The sequence below is a fragment of the Mytilus edulis genome, chromosome 13 (genome assembly GCF_963676685.1).
Source record: "Mytilus edulis chromosome 13, xbMytEdul2.2, whole genome shotgun sequence".
Classification (NCBI taxonomy): domain Eukaryota; kingdom Metazoa; phylum Mollusca; class Bivalvia; order Mytilida; family Mytilidae; genus Mytilus; species Mytilus edulis.
Genome location: NC_092356.1, coordinates 73,349,762 through 73,368,148, shown reverse-complemented (window position 1 = coordinate 73,368,148; position 18,387 = coordinate 73,349,762). Strand labels below are relative to the sequence as shown.

Here is an 18,387-nt window from a genome sequence, read left to right as displayed (position 1 = left end):
GAACAAAAATTCCTAAACGTTTTGCCAAATACACCTAAGGTAATATATGCCTGAGGTAGAAAAGCCGTAGTATTTCAACAAATTCCAAAATTAAATACGTAAGTAAGTGAGTGCTTTATAAATACTTAGATTATATGATTATACATTGATTCACTGCTTTAAAAAATACCAATGAAGGTTCAATGATTGAATCGTAATGAACAGACACTCACAGTAAGAATAAACAAGTTTTGATTTTATTTTTAAGATGTTTTCTTGCAACCGTCATCAATAGAGCACCGGTCAATCATGATGGGCAACACAAACTCGTACAGTTATTGTACAACTGACATTGGGAAATACTTTCGTTTTGTATTTCAGGGCAGACAACAAAAGCTCGTTCATTTCAGTCGTGTAACCTTACATGATAGATTTTTTTTATGTTCAACAATATTCCTTTGCACGTTTTGCACTCTTACATAAGACTTATAAAAAGTAAAATCACAAAAATACTGAACTCCGAAGAAAATTCAATCGTAAATTACTGGATTAAATGGCAAAATCAAATAACAAAAAAAACCACATCAAACGAATGGACAACAACTGTCATTTTCCTGACTTGGTACAGGCATTTTCAAAGGAAGAAAATGTTGGATTGAACCTGGTTTTATAGAGCTAAACCTCTCAATGATATGATTATTATATATTTAGTATTTAAGAAGGATGGTGACACATGTACAGTATCATTTACAAAAGATAAAAATTCGCTGCGGGATTCATTTTTGTTCATGTTTGCCTCTTAAAACCTGTTGGAAATTACGGTTTGCTATTTCTTTTGTCTTTGAATTACTGTCTCGTTGAAATTTAATTTTGACATTTTTGTATTTCTTCAAAATTTTAGAAATAGCAGTTTAAAGTGTTTTACTATGTTATATTGTAAATTTATTTAGCTACAATCGATTGAGCATGACATAAATGTTTATAGTCAGTCCATATGTTCATTACAATTTTTAAACAATAAATAAGTTATAAGTTACGATACTAGCAGCTAAACATGTACTTTAGACTAATCACCACACAATGGGAGGTTTTCACATTATATTCATTTTATTGTTCATAAACTCTATAAATCTATACAATAATTTGACTTTTAGAAGTACATTGTAATGCAATTTTAATAGCACAATAAAGTAGCTCCCACACGTAGACAATTGCAATTAAAAGAGTTTATTTATTTTAATATAGCGTTTGACATTTCCATATAAACAATTAATGCTGTTTTTGAAAAACCGAAAACAACATTATTGTAAATCTTAAGCCGTGAGGTTGAATAAAATATCACCAACTCTGTGACGTGTTTGGGGTGTGCACTACAGAAATATTCGATTAACGGTATTGGTAGCTATAAACTGACCTTCTAATACTCAAAGAACGTGTTCCAGATTTTCTCTGTAAAGATCAATATAAAACTTACATATTTGTGTACAGTTTAAGTCTGCGATATCATATTGTAGTCGATTTTGTATAAGACCATGTATATCTATTTTCTCTTTACAATAGCAGCCGAAATTACGATAAACGTCTGATCATATGTATAGTCAAGGGCAAAGAAAGATAACACTTATTCATATTTTGATTTTTGTAAAGCCTCATACTGTGTTAATGTTAAATAGTACATGTATGCATATCTAAATTCAATATCTATGTTCAAAGAAGATTCACTAAAGCCGATAAATATGTGCTGATAAGATGCATGTTTTGGCGTTAAAGTTGACCATTATAGATATGTTTCACGACGTCCTGTTTGGACAACTTGTTTAGGGTAACATATGTAATCACACCAACTATGCTCGACAAACCACAGATTGTTATCTCTACTTGCTTAGTATAATTTTTACAGAGCATAAAGGTGTAGAAAGATAAACAAAGATGATTATGTTCTTTTCAGGTTGTCTTCAAGACAGGAGGCTTATGATAATAAATGTTTATTATTCATAAACTCTATAAATCTATAGATTTACACTCCTGGGTCGATGCCACTGGTGTTGGACGTTTCGTCCACGATGGAATCACCACCCCAGTTGTCAACACTTTGGTGTTGATATGCAGATCAATTGCATTGTCATTTTGTTATAATTACTGTTTGCAAACGTATGAATTATTCGTAATACTAAGATTTCCTTATACCAGGCATATTTTAACTTTATAGTCGTATTCGTCACAATTTGTTTAATTTTGAATCTTCAATTCACCTCAGCTTTGTACTTGTTTGCCTTTCTAATTATTTTGATCTGAGCGTCATTGATGAGTCTTTTGTAGACGAAACGCGTGTCTGGCGAATCAAATTATAAGCCTGGTATCTATTGATAACTATTTTCACGCTACAAGCGCTTTAACCTACATAAGTCATATCAGTAACACTCGAATCAAAACAGCTTGAGGCCGAATCAAATTAGAAGTCGCAGAACATTCAACACCATAGATTATATAGATGAAAAGTACACAGACAAAGTCAAAATCGATACGAGCAATATTCGGGCACTGTGTAGAACCATTGGAACAATTGATGGTCAGTGATTGATGTATAGGCCTTATAATAGGATTGTCATTGTTTCTGTAATATTGAGAGAAAAGACATGTTGAGGCAGTACCCTAATTGTGTGTTTGATTATCATTTTAGCCATAGATATATTATCTCATATTCTTTAATTATCAATATTATTACATCGTTTCGTTCGTTTCGTAAATACATAAGTTTAATCTGTTCGTCCATGTGCATGTGCTGACATGAATTATCATCCATATGGTTATAATTATAAATTAACTGTTAACAAATTTTGGTCCTCATTGCTCTTCAACTTCGTACTTGTTACATACACAAACTGAGCCTTATCAATTAAAAAAAAGGGATAGACTCAGAAGCTATTGACAAACACCAAATCGCTGCCCTATTAGATTCATCAACGATGTTGCTTATGATAAGTAAAATCCCGGTAAAAGTCGAATTGGCTAAATTAATTAATGTAGTAAGCATGAAATAAACTGTAGCTACAACAAATGGAATGTTTTAATGGTAAACTTATATGGTAAAACAAGTTGAATTAGCATATATATATATAGATTCCACCACTGCATCGATGTGTTTTCATGCCGTCACAATAGGACATTCAGAGAAAAACAAGAAAAGTCGACGTCACAATTGGATTTTAACCAATGAAGAACTGAGATCAAACGAATCATACGTTGATCATTTTTTTTTTACAATGGGTGCAGAAAGGAATAAATTGACGAAGAATTAGAGAAATATATATATAACGTTCACTTTCATAGATATATATAACTATTGATATATAGTATGCTAGTATTTGAAATGTTCTACATATAACAATGCATGTAATGTTTCTATCGTTTGTTGATATTCAATTTGATTCCGTTCTTGGCTCGAATTATTGCTCCTTGTTCCAGTTCGACAGGGATCTGAAAGGTATAGTAGAATATGCAAGGTACTAGTATATAAAAAGAATGCAAGTTATGTTTTGTTTAAGATAAGAACTTAAACCTGACATATAATATAATTACACATTGAAGAATATCGTATCTTTAAATAAAGTAAACTAAATCACAACATGTTCAGTTACCATGTATACCATGTAGTTCAATAGCAGGATCCACCGCAGCAGCGAAAAGCATGAAAAAGTAGTCGATGTAATGTACTCGCCTATAGCAATACTTGTTGTTACTAGACAGATTTCAGGACCATTAACAGGCCGTTGCAATTCATCATTATTGCGGTTTGATCAAAATTTAACTGGTTCTCAATCATATTAGTAGGTAAATATGTACCGGTTCTAAATCTGGAGCTGTATAACAGACTCTCACATTTTGTTTTTTTAAGGTAAGTTTTATTGCAGTTGTTCTCAAATAGTTCTGTTGTAAGTATGTTGCATTGTCGTTTGTTTTTGTTGCATTTACGTTTTTATATTGTTTCGTTCTTAACCTCTTGTAGTTGATGTGTTTCCCTCGGTTTTAGTTTTAAACCCGGTTTTTATTTCTTCCTTCAATCAATTTATGACCTTTTAACAGCGGTATACTACTGTTGGCTTAATTTATCTTACCTCTGTTTCACTACAGGGTGAGAAAGTAAACCTCTGTAACATAAACACAAGCGCCATTTTAGCTTCCATCAATGCCAATCTCATTCCAATACATATTCTTGGACCTACACCAAATGGAACAAATGTATACTCTGGTCTTTTGGCTTTGTTCTCGTCAGTAAACCTACAATAAGTATAAAAAGAAGATGTGGTATGATTGCCAATGACACAATTCTCCACAATAGACCAAAATGACACAGAAATTAACAACTATAGGTTATCGTACGGTCTGCAACAATTAGCAAAGCCCATACCGCATAGTCAGCTTTAAAAGGCCCCGAAATTACAAGGTAATAATTGTATGGTTCATGTCAGTTTACCACTAATACACTGAAATCAAATTACAATCTCGTACCATCAAAGTTACTATTATGATCTACTTTATCATGTTTCACAAAGCAATATTGTTTTAAATTTAAATTCAAAATATGTATGTAAAGTTCCACCTATGGAATTTGTAGTCGAGGTTTTTAAATGTGCATAGGTAAATCAAATACACTTTTAATATCAAGGATCTCTATGGTATATATATCCATATAACTCGTCTAAACATCAACCCAACAATGTTAGATCTGTAAATTTGCTTTCGCAAATTTTTGGTTCTTCCCTCGCCGGGATTCGAACCCATGCTACTGTGATATCGTGACACCAAATCGCCTGCACTGCATATATATATGTACACTAACATAGCTTACCTATCCGGATCAAATCTTTGAGGGTCCGGCCAGTATTTTGGATTTCTATGTAAGGCATAAACAGGCACACCAACATTTACATCTTTAGGAATATGAACACCGCAGACTGTCATATCCTCTCGTGCAGCTCGGTGAAATCTATTTAATTTTAAAATAAAACACAAGTGTGTAGTTTAATTAAAATTTAAACAATACATTTTCCGAAATGATCATACTGACGATTTTGCCTGACTACACAAGAAATGATGTTAGATATATACACCTTGGGAAAAAACATACACTCTCAGTGGAATTGACAATTTGGTTGTAAAAAATCAATTTACAAAACAATAAACTCATCATAAATACCAGAATAACAAAAATATATAACTTTGTACGATGGTTACATGTATAATTTGGTAAGCAGACGTTCGTTTCATTTTCCAAAAGTAAGTCGTGACGCTTATATCAAAACTGTCAACCAAATTTGAAGTTTCAGAGTGTTTGAAATCAAACATTCAAAAATGTGTGTTCCAAATTTATTAAAAATTGTTAAAGTCTCATAAACCTAAAAAGGAACAAAGACTACATATAATTACGTCGACAATGAAAGCTTCTCTAGATATATCCATTTATAAACTGGTAGTCAAATGTGATAGCGTCAAAATGTTACAATCAAAAATTGTGACCACAAACGGTAAAATTCCAAATGTAAAAGACTATTCTTGTATATTTAGATCTAGGGCTCTGTAAAAATGTAAATACATGTAGTAATTTGTGACAATCATTAGCGTGATTCGTAATGGTGACTGTAAAAATTGTGTAGTGTCGATTCATTTGTTAAGTGTGTAATGAGCACAAACATAATTACCATCTATTTCTTGGGAGTCGAAAAAAGATCGGAACTTAGAATTCTTTAACATTGTACGATTATTTTATTAACAGACGAGACTGCACACGCTAAAAAGGCATGTCCGCTTTGCGAATAATGATAATAATCTATGTTTAACAATTTGAACACAAATACCCCAAAGTATTTCACTTTATCAATGATCCATGAAAATTAGTTCAGCTAAACGACAGACATGTACACCTTACAATCATTATACATGTTATATTGATATATCAAATATAAGTGACCTATTATATTTAGTATATTCGAAATATTACTTTTCGCATATGAAACTTTTTATACAGGAACACCGTGTAAAAATTAAAAAACAATTATAGTATTATAAGTCAATATCTATCAAAGGCTTATCATACAAGTTAGAGGTTTAGCTAGCTATAACACCAGGTTTACCCAACCGTTTTCGACTTAAGAAAATGCCTGTGCCGAATATGACAGTTGTCATCTATTTATTTAATGTGTTTGAGCTTTTGCTATTTGATTACGGACTTTCAGTTTTAATTTTTCTCGGAATTCGGTATTTTTGTGATTTTACATCTTTATTTTACCTTGATGCTGCACCGTAGAGGCGAAGTACCTCATTAAAAAATCTATCTAAATATTCTAATTTGACAAGGTCTTCCATCTGTGGTGTGCCCTAGAATATAATTATAGCTGTTATGACAAGAGACTGAAATATAATTATAGCTGTTATGACAAGAGACTGAAACATAATTATAGGTGTTATGACTAGTGATTGAAATATAATTATTGGTGATATGACTAGCGATTTGTTAGTGTCTGTATCAATAACATCGAAGTTCTAAAGTTGTTCATTCATATCGGTCTAATATCTACTTATTTTTGCTATATACTGACTACTGTGCATGTTTGACCAATGGTGTTCCTGCTTTAACCACAACATTTAATAACATTGTTATAAACAAATTAAAAATGCTAAAAAGTATTTGAAAATGTTCGTTTCTATGTGTGTTGTATTTTAGTGTTAAGTTTTGTTGTATCGTTGTTCTCTTCTTATATTTGATGTGTTTCCCTCAGTTTCAGTTTATAACCCGGATTTTTTTTTTTCTCAATCGATTTATGAATTTCGAACAGCGGTATACTACTGTTGCCATTATTTAAATACGATCAACGTTCACGACTACTTACACCTTGTAGAACATTTTCTATTTCGTCAATACATTTGCCTTGCACGTCTTGGTTAGTGGCTAGGCAATAACACGCAAAGGACAAGGTATTAGCTGTTGTGTCGTAACCAGCAATGAAAAACGTCACAGCATTTTCTTTTAATTCTATATTGTTCAATCCTGTATAAAAAATGTAAATACATCTGATGAATTTAAATCGCAGCAAATGAAACAATTTCCGCACATTTGTAAGTTTTTAATGGTTTTAAACAGAATGTTTTCCTACAATCATGACATTGATTGCTGTAAAGGAAAATGATCGTTCAGTTAATGAATTTCAAGTGACGAGATATGTAAAGACGGAATAAAGAGATTTCACATTGACTAAAATCACTACAGAGGTGTTCTAAATACCCACAGAATGCATCGTGGAGATACTCCTTCTGGCTATTGTGTACATTACTTTAAGAGGTATGACAAAACTGCAAGTACTGTAGCTCTATTTTTAAACTCTTTAAATTACTTTAAGAGGTATGATAAAACTGTAAGTACTGTACCTCTATTCTTAAACTCTTTACATCACTTAAGTATGATACAACTGCACGTACTATACCTCTATTTTTTAAACTCTTACCATTACTTCAAGAGGTATGATAAAACTGCAAGTACTTTACCTCTATTTTTAAACTCTTGAACATCTCCCTTGGTAAAGTAATCTGATTGTGTACCATCATGGCGAGCGTTTAACATCAGTTGTAGAAAATCGTTGTAAACCTTACGAAATATATAGTAATACAACATGATGCTAGGAATATACAGAACATTGTCAAATTGGTATTATCAACTTAAGTAAAGCTCGAAATGTTAATTATGTTTCAATGTAGTAAGTATTTCTGTTATGTATATAAACAAGAGTACACACGCTGAAATGTCTCGCCTTTCTTATTGACTATTGATATATATTATGTTTGAACTCCTAAATATAAAGGTTTATTAGATATATCACATAAACTAAACATGATCCAAGAAAGTGACGTCAAGGTCAGATAAACCAAAATTGAAAATACATGTACACCATCAATTCATACACCAAATATGTTTCAAATATTCGTTACCTGTTGCACATAGTATAGATCTAAGAAACAAAATTAACCTAGGAAAACTTTCAATTAATTAATGAACCATGAAACTAACGTCAAGGTTTGATAAACCCTGGAAGACAGACATTTACACCATAGAATTATTCCATGCATCAAATATAGTTTAAATGTTAATTATTATGTAAGAAAAACCGACCAAACAAGAATGTGTCCACAGTACACGGATGCCCCATCCGTTCACACATTTTCTATGTTAAGTTGACCGTGAAAATTGGGGGAAATATCTAATTTGGCATTAAAATAGAAAGATTATATCATAGGAAACATGTCTACTAAGTTTCAAGTTTTTTGGACTTCATCAAAAAGTACCTCGACCAAAAACTATAACCTGAAGCGGGACGAACGGACGGACTGAAGAATGAACGAATGAACGGATGGATGTTTTGTAAATGAAGTCTGTATAGTGTGAACATGCACGAGCGTTAACGTTTTAACTGAGACATGAATATATCATAAGATGAAAGAAAGGGTATGCTACTTTTGAGAAATGGGTAGTTGAAATCATCATCTTTGTCATATATTCTAGTTTGAAGTCCTCGATCTGTGTCAATTTTGAGGAAAAAATACAAGTATGACGCAAACCTTGTACTTGTTTGTAACATCCTTAGTACCATATTCACTGATATATTTGAGATGTATATAAAATATAATTATAAGAGTAAAATATACACACTTCTTGTCCTTTTTTTCTTAATTCAATTGCAGAATCTACAACAGTTTTGAAGAAATCATTAACTGCTTTCGACGACAATTGCACTGATACCAAGTTTTTCAAAAACGGAAATAACACTGAAATGGACAAAATATGACAGGCAAACATGATTACTAAAATAAAGTGTCTTATTCAAAGAAAATATTTCTGTGGTTTTGGATGAATAAGAATATAATACAAGACAATTATTTGTTATACCTGTTTTCATTTAAGATAAAGCATATGTCTAATATTCGTGGTGTTAATATATTCCTATGTTCTTTACTGTTGGTATGTTCTTTACTGTTGGTATGTTCTTCACTCATGAATGGAGGAACATACAATACTACTGAACAACTTATCAAACAATACGAGCTAAATATTTGGGCATGATTATATTTAAAAACACAGCTTGGTTTGTTGTATAACATATTTTTCTATGTAATTAAGATGTCTTGATTAACATCTGGTTGGTTAATGTTTACTTCGGTATTAAAAAAGTAAAGAATCATGAATGTTAGGAGAATACAGTTTTCCATGCAATCTATACGCATAATGCTATGTTCAGTGTGCAGAAAAAAACTTGCATCGAGAATACTAGCGACTACAAATTTGAGAAGTCAAATACATGAATTTAGGATGAATCTAATCCGAAAGGCAAAAAAAATCAATAGTTACTTCTTTTGGAGGGAGATAAAAATTATTGTACTACTAAATGTTTTCGGTCAGTTAAGTTGTATATTTATGATGTATGTTTACACAATTTTAGCTGCTGGGTCACACTTTTATCACGTTAACCAACTATATCTGTTTATGTTGCAAACACAACTTTATCAGTATAACAGAGCCAAACACAGCTATCATATGATGGGATCAACATGATAAATTATTAGTAAAACCAGGTTTTACCCACAAAGTCTGGAACATAATAGATATTTGTCAGTCGTCCATTATTGGTTCAAAGTTTGGCTTCGTCCAATTTATTGAACTTCACTTTTTAAAATCTTCCTTAGAGTTTTGTATTATCAGTTACATAGTGTGCTAGTGACCTAATACGGTATGTATGGGGTCAGTATATTTAATATGGGGTGAGAGCGAAGCTCAAATCCCCATATGGAATTTACTGACCCCATATATACCGTATTAGGTCACTAGCACACTATGTAACGAATTTATCTTACCGACTATCTTAACGTGTGAAATTTAGACTAGTGACCTATCAAAATAAGCAAATCTTCAATACTGTTAGCATTAAGAAACTACTTTTAATGATCCTTCAAAAACAGATACCAACACTAACAACTTGTTAGGTTTAAATGTGTTTTATGAATTTATATTAATCTTAATCATCAATTTCTTCGTCTGTTGAAACCATTACGTTTTTTCTCAGTACCCCGTTTTGTATTTATAAAGGAACGTAACACCACTACTAACCGTGTATGAAATAATCCTGGCCTCCCTACTACCTTATATGGAATATAAAGGGACGTAACACCACTACTAACCGTGTATGAGATAAGCCCCGCCTCCTTACTAGCCTAATATGAAATTTACACGGTCTCCTCGAGGGCGCTTTTAACCAATCACATTCCTAGAAATGTAAAAGAGGTAAGATAATGTTTTATACCTTTTATTAAAATGATATATTGTATGTGAAAACTTACTAATAAGAAGAAATTTAAGTTTAAATATCTCTCCAAGAGCTGCCTCTTTTGCGTACTTTACGAATTGATTGCTTGGATCTTTCTGTGAATTGACTTCTATACCAAATGCAGTACTAGCGATTACATCCATAGTATAAGCTTCACATACTCTAAAGTAAACAATATATGAACATGAGAAATCAAACTTTGAATTGGTTTACATTGTCATTTCGGAGCCTTTTATAGCTGACTATGCGGTATGGGCTAGGCTCATTGTTAAAGACCGTACGGTGACCTATAGTTGTTAATTTCTGTATCATGTTGGTCTCTTGTAGAGATTTGTCTTATTGGCAATCATACCATATCTTCTTTTTTATATCTATTTGACGAAATCAATATTTTCCATTCCTCAGATTAGTGAATTTCAGATCAGGTCCTATACCTTTATTCGTATATATATATATGTATATATACAACTCGAAAAACATCAACCCAACAATGTAAGATCTGGTGGTTCTTCCCTCGCCGGGATTCGAACCCATGCTACTGTGATATCGTGACACCAAATCGCCTGCACTGCAGCCGTCCCGCTAGACCACACGACCACCTGGGCTCTATATATATATATATACAACTCGTCTAAACATCAACCCAACAATGTTAGATCTGTAAATTTACATTCGCAAATTTTTTGTTCTTCCCTCACCGGGATTCGAACCCATGCTACTGAGATATCGTGAAACCAAATCGCCGGCACTGTATTCGGTGCGCTAGACCACACGACCACCTTGGCTTCACAAAAATAAAGCTTTCGGTGTCCAGGTGTTACCTTTCTTCGTCAGTTTTAATCTAGCGTCGTACATGTAATATAGTACATGACATATAAGGCATGGAGATGTTATTGTTACAGATAAGCTCAATTATCTATAGTTACTGTAAAGGATCCTACAAATTAATGCAAGATACAGTCACAGAAAATAATTATATTTATAAGTACGTCTGAGTCAGTGACAACTCTACAACAGATTTATCCATCGGATCGGTGATACATGACTGTGTACATTATGTATATACAACTCATCTAAACATCAACCCAACAATGTTAGATCTGTAAATTTGCTTTCGCAAATTATTTGTTCTTCCCTCGCCAGGATTCGAACCCATGCTACTGAGATATCGTGACACCAAATCGCCTGCACTGTATCCGGTGCGCTAGACCACTATATATATATATATTTATGCTGGACACAATCATAACTTTTCTTTTGTTTTGTTTATTAGACTGTTCATGTTTTCAATAGAAGACCTTCTAAATTTCACATGCACATCTACGCAAACGTGTGTTCGCTGCTATTATCATAAGTTGTTACATCATCGGTAATAGACAGAATATGTTAAATTCAACAATAATACCGACTTTAAACAAATATCCCTCTTTCTATCGTCATTTACAACCTTTTAAATTTGATAAGATACTTTCCGTCCTTGGCTATTTCACCTTTTTTATGTATCAAGACAGTACATAAATAAAAATATAAATTGAAGCGAAATATGAAGATTTGCAGCTGAACAAACCATAACACAAAAAACACGATGTTTAACCTAAGGGAAATAACTCTTACAGAAATTGTAAAATCCAAAATCAAGATCCGTAATATGAAAATGAACCATTTTCGTATGTAATTATAACGTCAAATACTAAAAAACATAAAGAATACTATCTTACTCCTTCATGTCGATGTGTCCTTTTTCACGCTGCTGTTCAATGTTTTCAACTAGGTCGGTACAGCATCTATGTATTTTGGGGACCATCTAAAATATTGCAAACATGGTTTTTTTTGTCAATTCTAAAAAATGAAGTAATGCAAACACGTTCTTTATATGAATGTTTTTGGCTATCAAATATGTACATGGACAACAACTTTATTATTACCGAACTGAACAAAGAAATAACACGACGGGTGCCGTTTACGGTGCAGGAAATGCTTACCCTTTCGGAGCACCTGATTTCACCCCCGTGTTGTTTCTTATTTATTATTTATAACTGTTGATGTAAATGTCCTTTGGTTTTTTAGTCTTAAATAAAATTGAGAAAGGAAATGTGGAATGTGTCAAAGCGACAACAACCCTACCATAGAGCAGACAACAGCCGAAGGCCACCAATGGGTCTTCAATGTAGCAAAAAACTCCCACACCCGTAGGTGTCCTTCAGCTGGCCCCTTAAAAAATATGTATACTAGTACAGTGATAATGGACGTCATACTAAACTCCGAATTATACACAAGAAACTAAAATTAAAAATTATCCAAGACTAACAAAGGCCAGAGGCTCCTGACTTTGACAGGCGCAAAATTGCGGCGGGGTTAAACATGTTTATGAGATCTCAATCCTCTTCCTATACCTCTAGCCAAGTAGAAAAGTAAACGCATAACAATACGCACATAAAATTCAGTTCAAGAGAAGTCCGAGTCCAATGTCAGAAGATGTAACAAAAGAAAATAAATAAAACGACAATAATACATAAATAACAACAGACTACTAGCAGTTTACTGACATGACAGCTCCAGACCTCAAATAAACTGATTGAAAGATTATGTCTTCATCAGATTTGTTTACTCCTTGGTTTTGATTGTTATTGTCTTTATATTAAAGTAATGGTTTTAAATATACAATATTGTTTCGATTTTTTAATCCATTTTGGATAATTTTTGTAAATGTTATTATTAAAAGGGTAAACGTAGTTTTGTCAATTTGTTTTCTTATACATGTTATATGTATAACTATCATTAAATACTAGCCAACTATTGTAAATATCATGCCAATAATAGAGGATAATTCTAGCTCTAACTTGTTTGAATATTGAGTTTACCATGTTCAACAAGTTCGTTATTAATATGGCCTTTTTACTCGTTTGATTTGAGAGTCACTGATAAGTCTAGATCCTACGCAGACAAAACAAGCGTTTCTAGTTTAAAATTATAAACCTGGTTTCTCCGATGATTGTTTGTCTTCTTCGTAATCATGGTCATTAGATATCTTACAATATTGACCAAATTTATTATTGTAGCAACCATGGTATGGAATTTTTTTGTTTTTATTATATAAGAATCAATCGCGTACTAGCCTTTAAGACGATTTCAACAATGGGTAATAACTCATGTAAGTTACTAGAATCTTAGTTGTTGTGATGTAAAATAAAATCAAGATTACCGAAAAACAATTATGTTTAATAAATAATGAAAATTGCAAAGGTATTTGAAGGGTTTTTATATAAGGATGTCAAACTGATCCTTTTTTTATGGTCCTTTCCAGTTCAAGAAGAATATGTAGATACGGAAAACTCATTTCATACTGACGGTACACCATTTCTGTTTTGTTTACTTGAAGAACATGTTAGTTTTATTTTGGAATTAAACAACTCACCAGTTTTTGTTTCCCAGATGAGAATGTAGGAGAAAGTGTACTACGGAGAAACTTCCAATGGTTATCGAAGGCAGTACCAACACTAGACGCCGTCTCTTTGTCCATATTGAACGGAATCTAAACATAATATAAATTTTTCATTTAATACATTATTTCTGTTGTGTCGTGATTCTCCTCTTATATTTTTAGAGTTTCGCTCAGTTTAGTTTGTAACCCTGATTTTTTTCTCTCAATCGATTTTAAATTTCGAACCGCGGTGTACTATACTGTTGCCTTTATTTAATAGTACTAATTTTACTGCACCAGATGAGTATTTCGTCAAAGATCGGCTTTCAACACGGAGCCTTTGTTTATACCGAACTTATAGGGAAAGGGGATGACTTGTGTATGTAAATGTGAGACTGGCCACACTAAATCACAAGTGTACTTCTGTGAAACTGCTAAAACCTAACCACATCGGAACCTGTGTAAAACCTGTCAAAACTAACCAAATTAAATGTGTACCTGAATCAAACTGTTCAAACTTACCCACATGTGTACTTGTGTGAAACTGTACGGCCCAATGTGTACTTGTGTGAAACTAGTTAATCCACACAACATGTGTACCTGTGTTTAGGCAGGTTTTCATAATGATATTTCTTTGGTGATCGAAGGAGTACATCTAGACCACCGGGATTGTCGGTCGTAGTTCCTGATGATATGTTTTTGTTGATCTAAGAAGAACATCTATACCATCGGGATTGTCGGTCGTAGTTCCTGACGATATGTTTTTGTTGATCTACGGAGTACATCTAGACCACCGGGATTGTCGGTCGTAGTTCCTGATGATATGTTTTTGTTGATCTAAGGAGTACATCTAGACCACCGGGATTGTCGGTCGTAGTTCCTGATGATATGTTTTTGTTGATCTAAGGAGTAAATCTAGACCATCGGGATTGTCGGTCGTAGTTCCAATCTGTTGTATCATTAACAATTTTGGGGATGTCAACATGTTTTAACTGGTCTGTAATTTTGAGAAACTCGGGCTTGGTAAATGTAAATTAGCAAACCAAGTTCCATTTTAGTTTGACTGATTTTTTTTATTTCTTACTTACAAAAATATTGGTGAAGTTAGAGGTGAATAAAGAATGCATATTTTTATTTCTAAATTTAAACAAAACTTACAGGTCTATTTGTGAAATTGGAAAACTCTTTTATGAAAATTTCCTTGATCATTGCTGGATCAGATACCAACAACACAGGTAAAAGACCGTTATATACCCTGAAAAAAAGGTATATCTTTATTTTACTTGTAGGTTTGAATGTCCCCTTGGTATCTTTCTTCTCTTTTCTATGTGTATCCAAGCTACTGTTCTCTAACGGCAAGTCACAACTTCTTATTTGTTAGACTGAAGTAGAGGATAAAGATAAGGTTTGTATTTTGATGTATATAAAAATAAAATACTCAACTATATCAAAAAAAAACTCGTACAAAAACGTCAATCTGAAGCGGACAGACGGACGGACGCACGGACGCACAGACAAGAAAACATAATGCCTATAAATGGGGCATACAAAAAGATTATTTGTTAATGTCTTGGATTTACTCCTATCTTGATCAAAATCATAAAGTAAAACAAATATACCGAGCGGCAAGGTAAATTCAACATTGTAAGTTTATAAAAACTGGCAAAGTATAAATTTTGATTTTACCAACCATCGGAACGCATATACAACAACTGTCATACTGGTACAAACATTTCAAAAGGAAATTAAGGGTAAAACCAGGTCTAATAGCAAGCTAATCCCCCTACTTGTACATGTTGTATAACACTTGTTTACAGTTAAGATATATCATATGATATTACTGCATTTCAGATTACTGGAGATGATTCTATTGTTATATATGCACTGTGCCAGTATGAAATGCAAGAATAGAAAAAACAATATGAATTAAATGCTCACCCTACGACTGATCCATACTTCTTTACAAGTTCTAGGTCTGCTTTTGCTAGTCCCTGTGAATAAACATTAATAGAGAATAAGCAAATACAAATTGTATAACTTCAAGTAATATTACAATTGAAAGTAGAGTGTTCAGATTTTTCTTAAAATCTAATATTTATAGGAAAAGAATCTCTAAATTCGTTGTGAAGCATTCACTTTGATAGATAGATTTGTTTTAAATCCTACATGATTTTTTTATTATTTCTGAGTAATTTAATAAATTTTAAAGGTGAATGTCAATACAGACATTGTGAAATGCATGTATCTCTGTAAAGCAGTCTTAGACTATACCAAAATAGAACAAGTAGATACCTGATTATGTGATATGGGCTTTACTCATTATTGAAGGCCGTAATATAGTTGTTATGTCTGTGTCATTTTGTCACTTGTGGAGAGTTGTTTAATTGCCAATCATACCACATATATGAATATTCTTTTTATATCCACTCTGCGTTTTTGTTAGATGTATTGTTATATGTATCCATTCTGATGATTTAATAGATATAGGAAGATGTGGTGTGAGTGCCAATGAGACAACTCTCCATCCAAATAACAATTTATAAAAGTAAACCATTATAGGTTATGTACGGCCTTCAACACGGAGCTTTGGCTCACACCGAACAAAAAGCTATAAAGGGCCCCAAAATTACTAGTATAAAACCATTCAAACGGGAAAACCAACGGTCTTTTATCAAATGATTTTTATAGTTCGTTCTTATGTTGTACTGTTACGGGTGTCACATGTGGAGCAGGATCTACTTACCCTTCCGGAGCACTGAGATCACCCCTAGTTTTGGTGGGGTTTGTGTCGTTTATTCTTTAGTTTGTTATGTTGTGTTATGTGTACTATTGTTTGTCTGTTTGTCCTTTTCATTTTTAGCCATGGTGTTGTCATTTTATTGTCGATTTATGAGTTTGACTGTCCCTCTGGTATCGTTCGTCCCTCTTTTACACCACTGTCGTTTCTTTGCATCCATTCATATGCTATATGTTTTTTTAAATTTTCAATTTTTCTGCAGTCTTAGACTATACCAAAATAGAACAAGTAGATACCTGATTATGTGATATGGGCTTTACTCATTATTGAAGGCCGTAATATAGTTGTTATGTCTGTGTCATTTTGTCACTTGTGGAGAGTTGTTTAATTGCCAATCATACCACATATATGAATATTCTTTTTATATCCACTCTGCGTTTTTGTTAGATGTATTGTTATATGTATCCATTCTGATGATTTAATAGATATAGGAAGATGTGGTGTGAGTGCCAATGAGACAACTCTCCATCCAAATAACAATTTATAAAAGTAAACCATTATAGGTTATGTACGGCCTTCAACACGGAGCTTTGGCTCACACCGAACAAAAAGCTATAAAGGGCCCCAAAATTACTAGTATAAAACCATTCAAACGGGAAAACCAACGGTCTTTTATCAAATGATTTTTATAGTTCGTTCCTATGTTGTACTGTTACGGGTGTCACAAGTGGAGCAGGATCTACTTACCCTTCCGGAGCACTGAGATCACCCCTAGTTTTGGTGGGGTTTGTGTCGTTTATTCTTTAGTTTGTTATGTTGTGTTATGTGTACTATTGTTTGTCTGTTTGTCCTTTTCATTTTTAGCCATGGTGTTGTCATTTTATTGTCGATTTATGAGTTTGACTGTCCCTCTGGTATCGTTCGTCCCTCTTTTACACCACTGTCGTTTCTTTGCATCCATTCATATGCTATATGTTTTTTTAAATTTTCAATTTTTCTAACATTTTTTTACATACAAATTCACTTTAGTCATTTCAGCTGGCCTTAATAACTAAATAATAATCATAAAATATTTACATGTTTTTTAATAAGTGGTAGGACTCCAAGGAAAGGTGTTGGTTTAGGTCCTGGAATACCATTACGACGCCATAGGCTATGATGCCATAACGAATATCTATAAATAAAGACAAAGAAGGCATACAAATATCAGGCATGTGATGTCATAACGAATATCTATAAATAAATACAAAGCCTTCATACGAATATCAGGCATGTGATACCATAACGAATATATATCATAAAGACAAAACATCATACAAATATCCGGCATGTGATGTCATAACGAATATCTATAAAAAAAAAAGACAAAGACATCATATAAATATCAGAGATGTGATGCCATAACGAATATCAAAAGATAAAGACAAATACATAATATATTATGACGCTATACGTTGTAATGCCATAACGAATATCTTTAAATGTAGTAATTAGATCTTTTAATATTGTTTACATTAGCACTTATATCGATTTTGTCATAAGCAAATTAAATAAGAACTGAATTTATTTTCTTTTTAAAGAGGATGTATAAAGAGACACACACGTTCATTTTTACATATAAAGAAGTAGTCTCCTCACTAGCATACTCCTTGTCGATTTATATATATTTGGCCTTGCATAAGTGATGACTTCTTTGGCTGTCCATGACGTTAAAATACTAAATCCCTGAGATGTGTTTTAGTTGATTTAAGTCTCTGATGCATGATTGATTATTATTGATTGTTTTCGCTTTGAACTAGCTGTCAGTAACAGCGAGTACTTTCAAATCGTACTTACTTGTTAATTTGACCTGTTTGTACTATTTATCATGCATTTGTGTTAGT

The 18,387-nt window shown here is 32.8% G+C and overlaps 1 protein-coding gene across 1 annotated transcript in view; it reads right to left on the bottom strand.

Annotated features, from left to right (window-relative positions):
• Positions 1 to 3,028: 3,028 nt before the first annotated feature.
• Positions 3,029 to 18,387, bottom strand: part of LOC139501832 (cytochrome P450 3A21-like) — a 40,008-nt gene continuing 24,649 nt past the window's right edge. The window contains exons 2-14 of the mRNA XM_071291055.1: positions 17,582 to 17,678; positions 15,706 to 15,758; positions 14,926 to 15,022; positions 13,762 to 13,878; positions 12,065 to 12,150; positions 10,360 to 10,508; positions 8,678 to 8,793; positions 7,519 to 7,618; positions 6,867 to 7,024; positions 6,266 to 6,354; positions 4,829 to 4,966; positions 4,095 to 4,257; positions 3,029 to 3,456 (exon numbers count right to left, since the gene is read on the bottom strand). Of these exons, the coding sequence (XP_071147156.1) occupies positions 3,382 to 3,456; positions 4,095 to 4,257; positions 4,829 to 4,966; positions 6,266 to 6,354; positions 6,867 to 7,024; positions 7,519 to 7,618; positions 8,678 to 8,793; positions 10,360 to 10,508; positions 12,065 to 12,150; positions 13,762 to 13,878; positions 14,926 to 15,022; positions 15,706 to 15,758; positions 17,582 to 17,678 (1,438 nt within the window). The 3' untranslated portion in view covers positions 3,029 to 3,381. The remainder of the gene's footprint in view (positions 3,457 to 4,094; positions 4,258 to 4,828; positions 4,967 to 6,265; positions 6,355 to 6,866; positions 7,025 to 7,518; positions 7,619 to 8,677; positions 8,794 to 10,359; positions 10,509 to 12,064; positions 12,151 to 13,761; positions 13,879 to 14,925; positions 15,023 to 15,705; positions 15,759 to 17,581; positions 17,679 to 18,387) is intronic.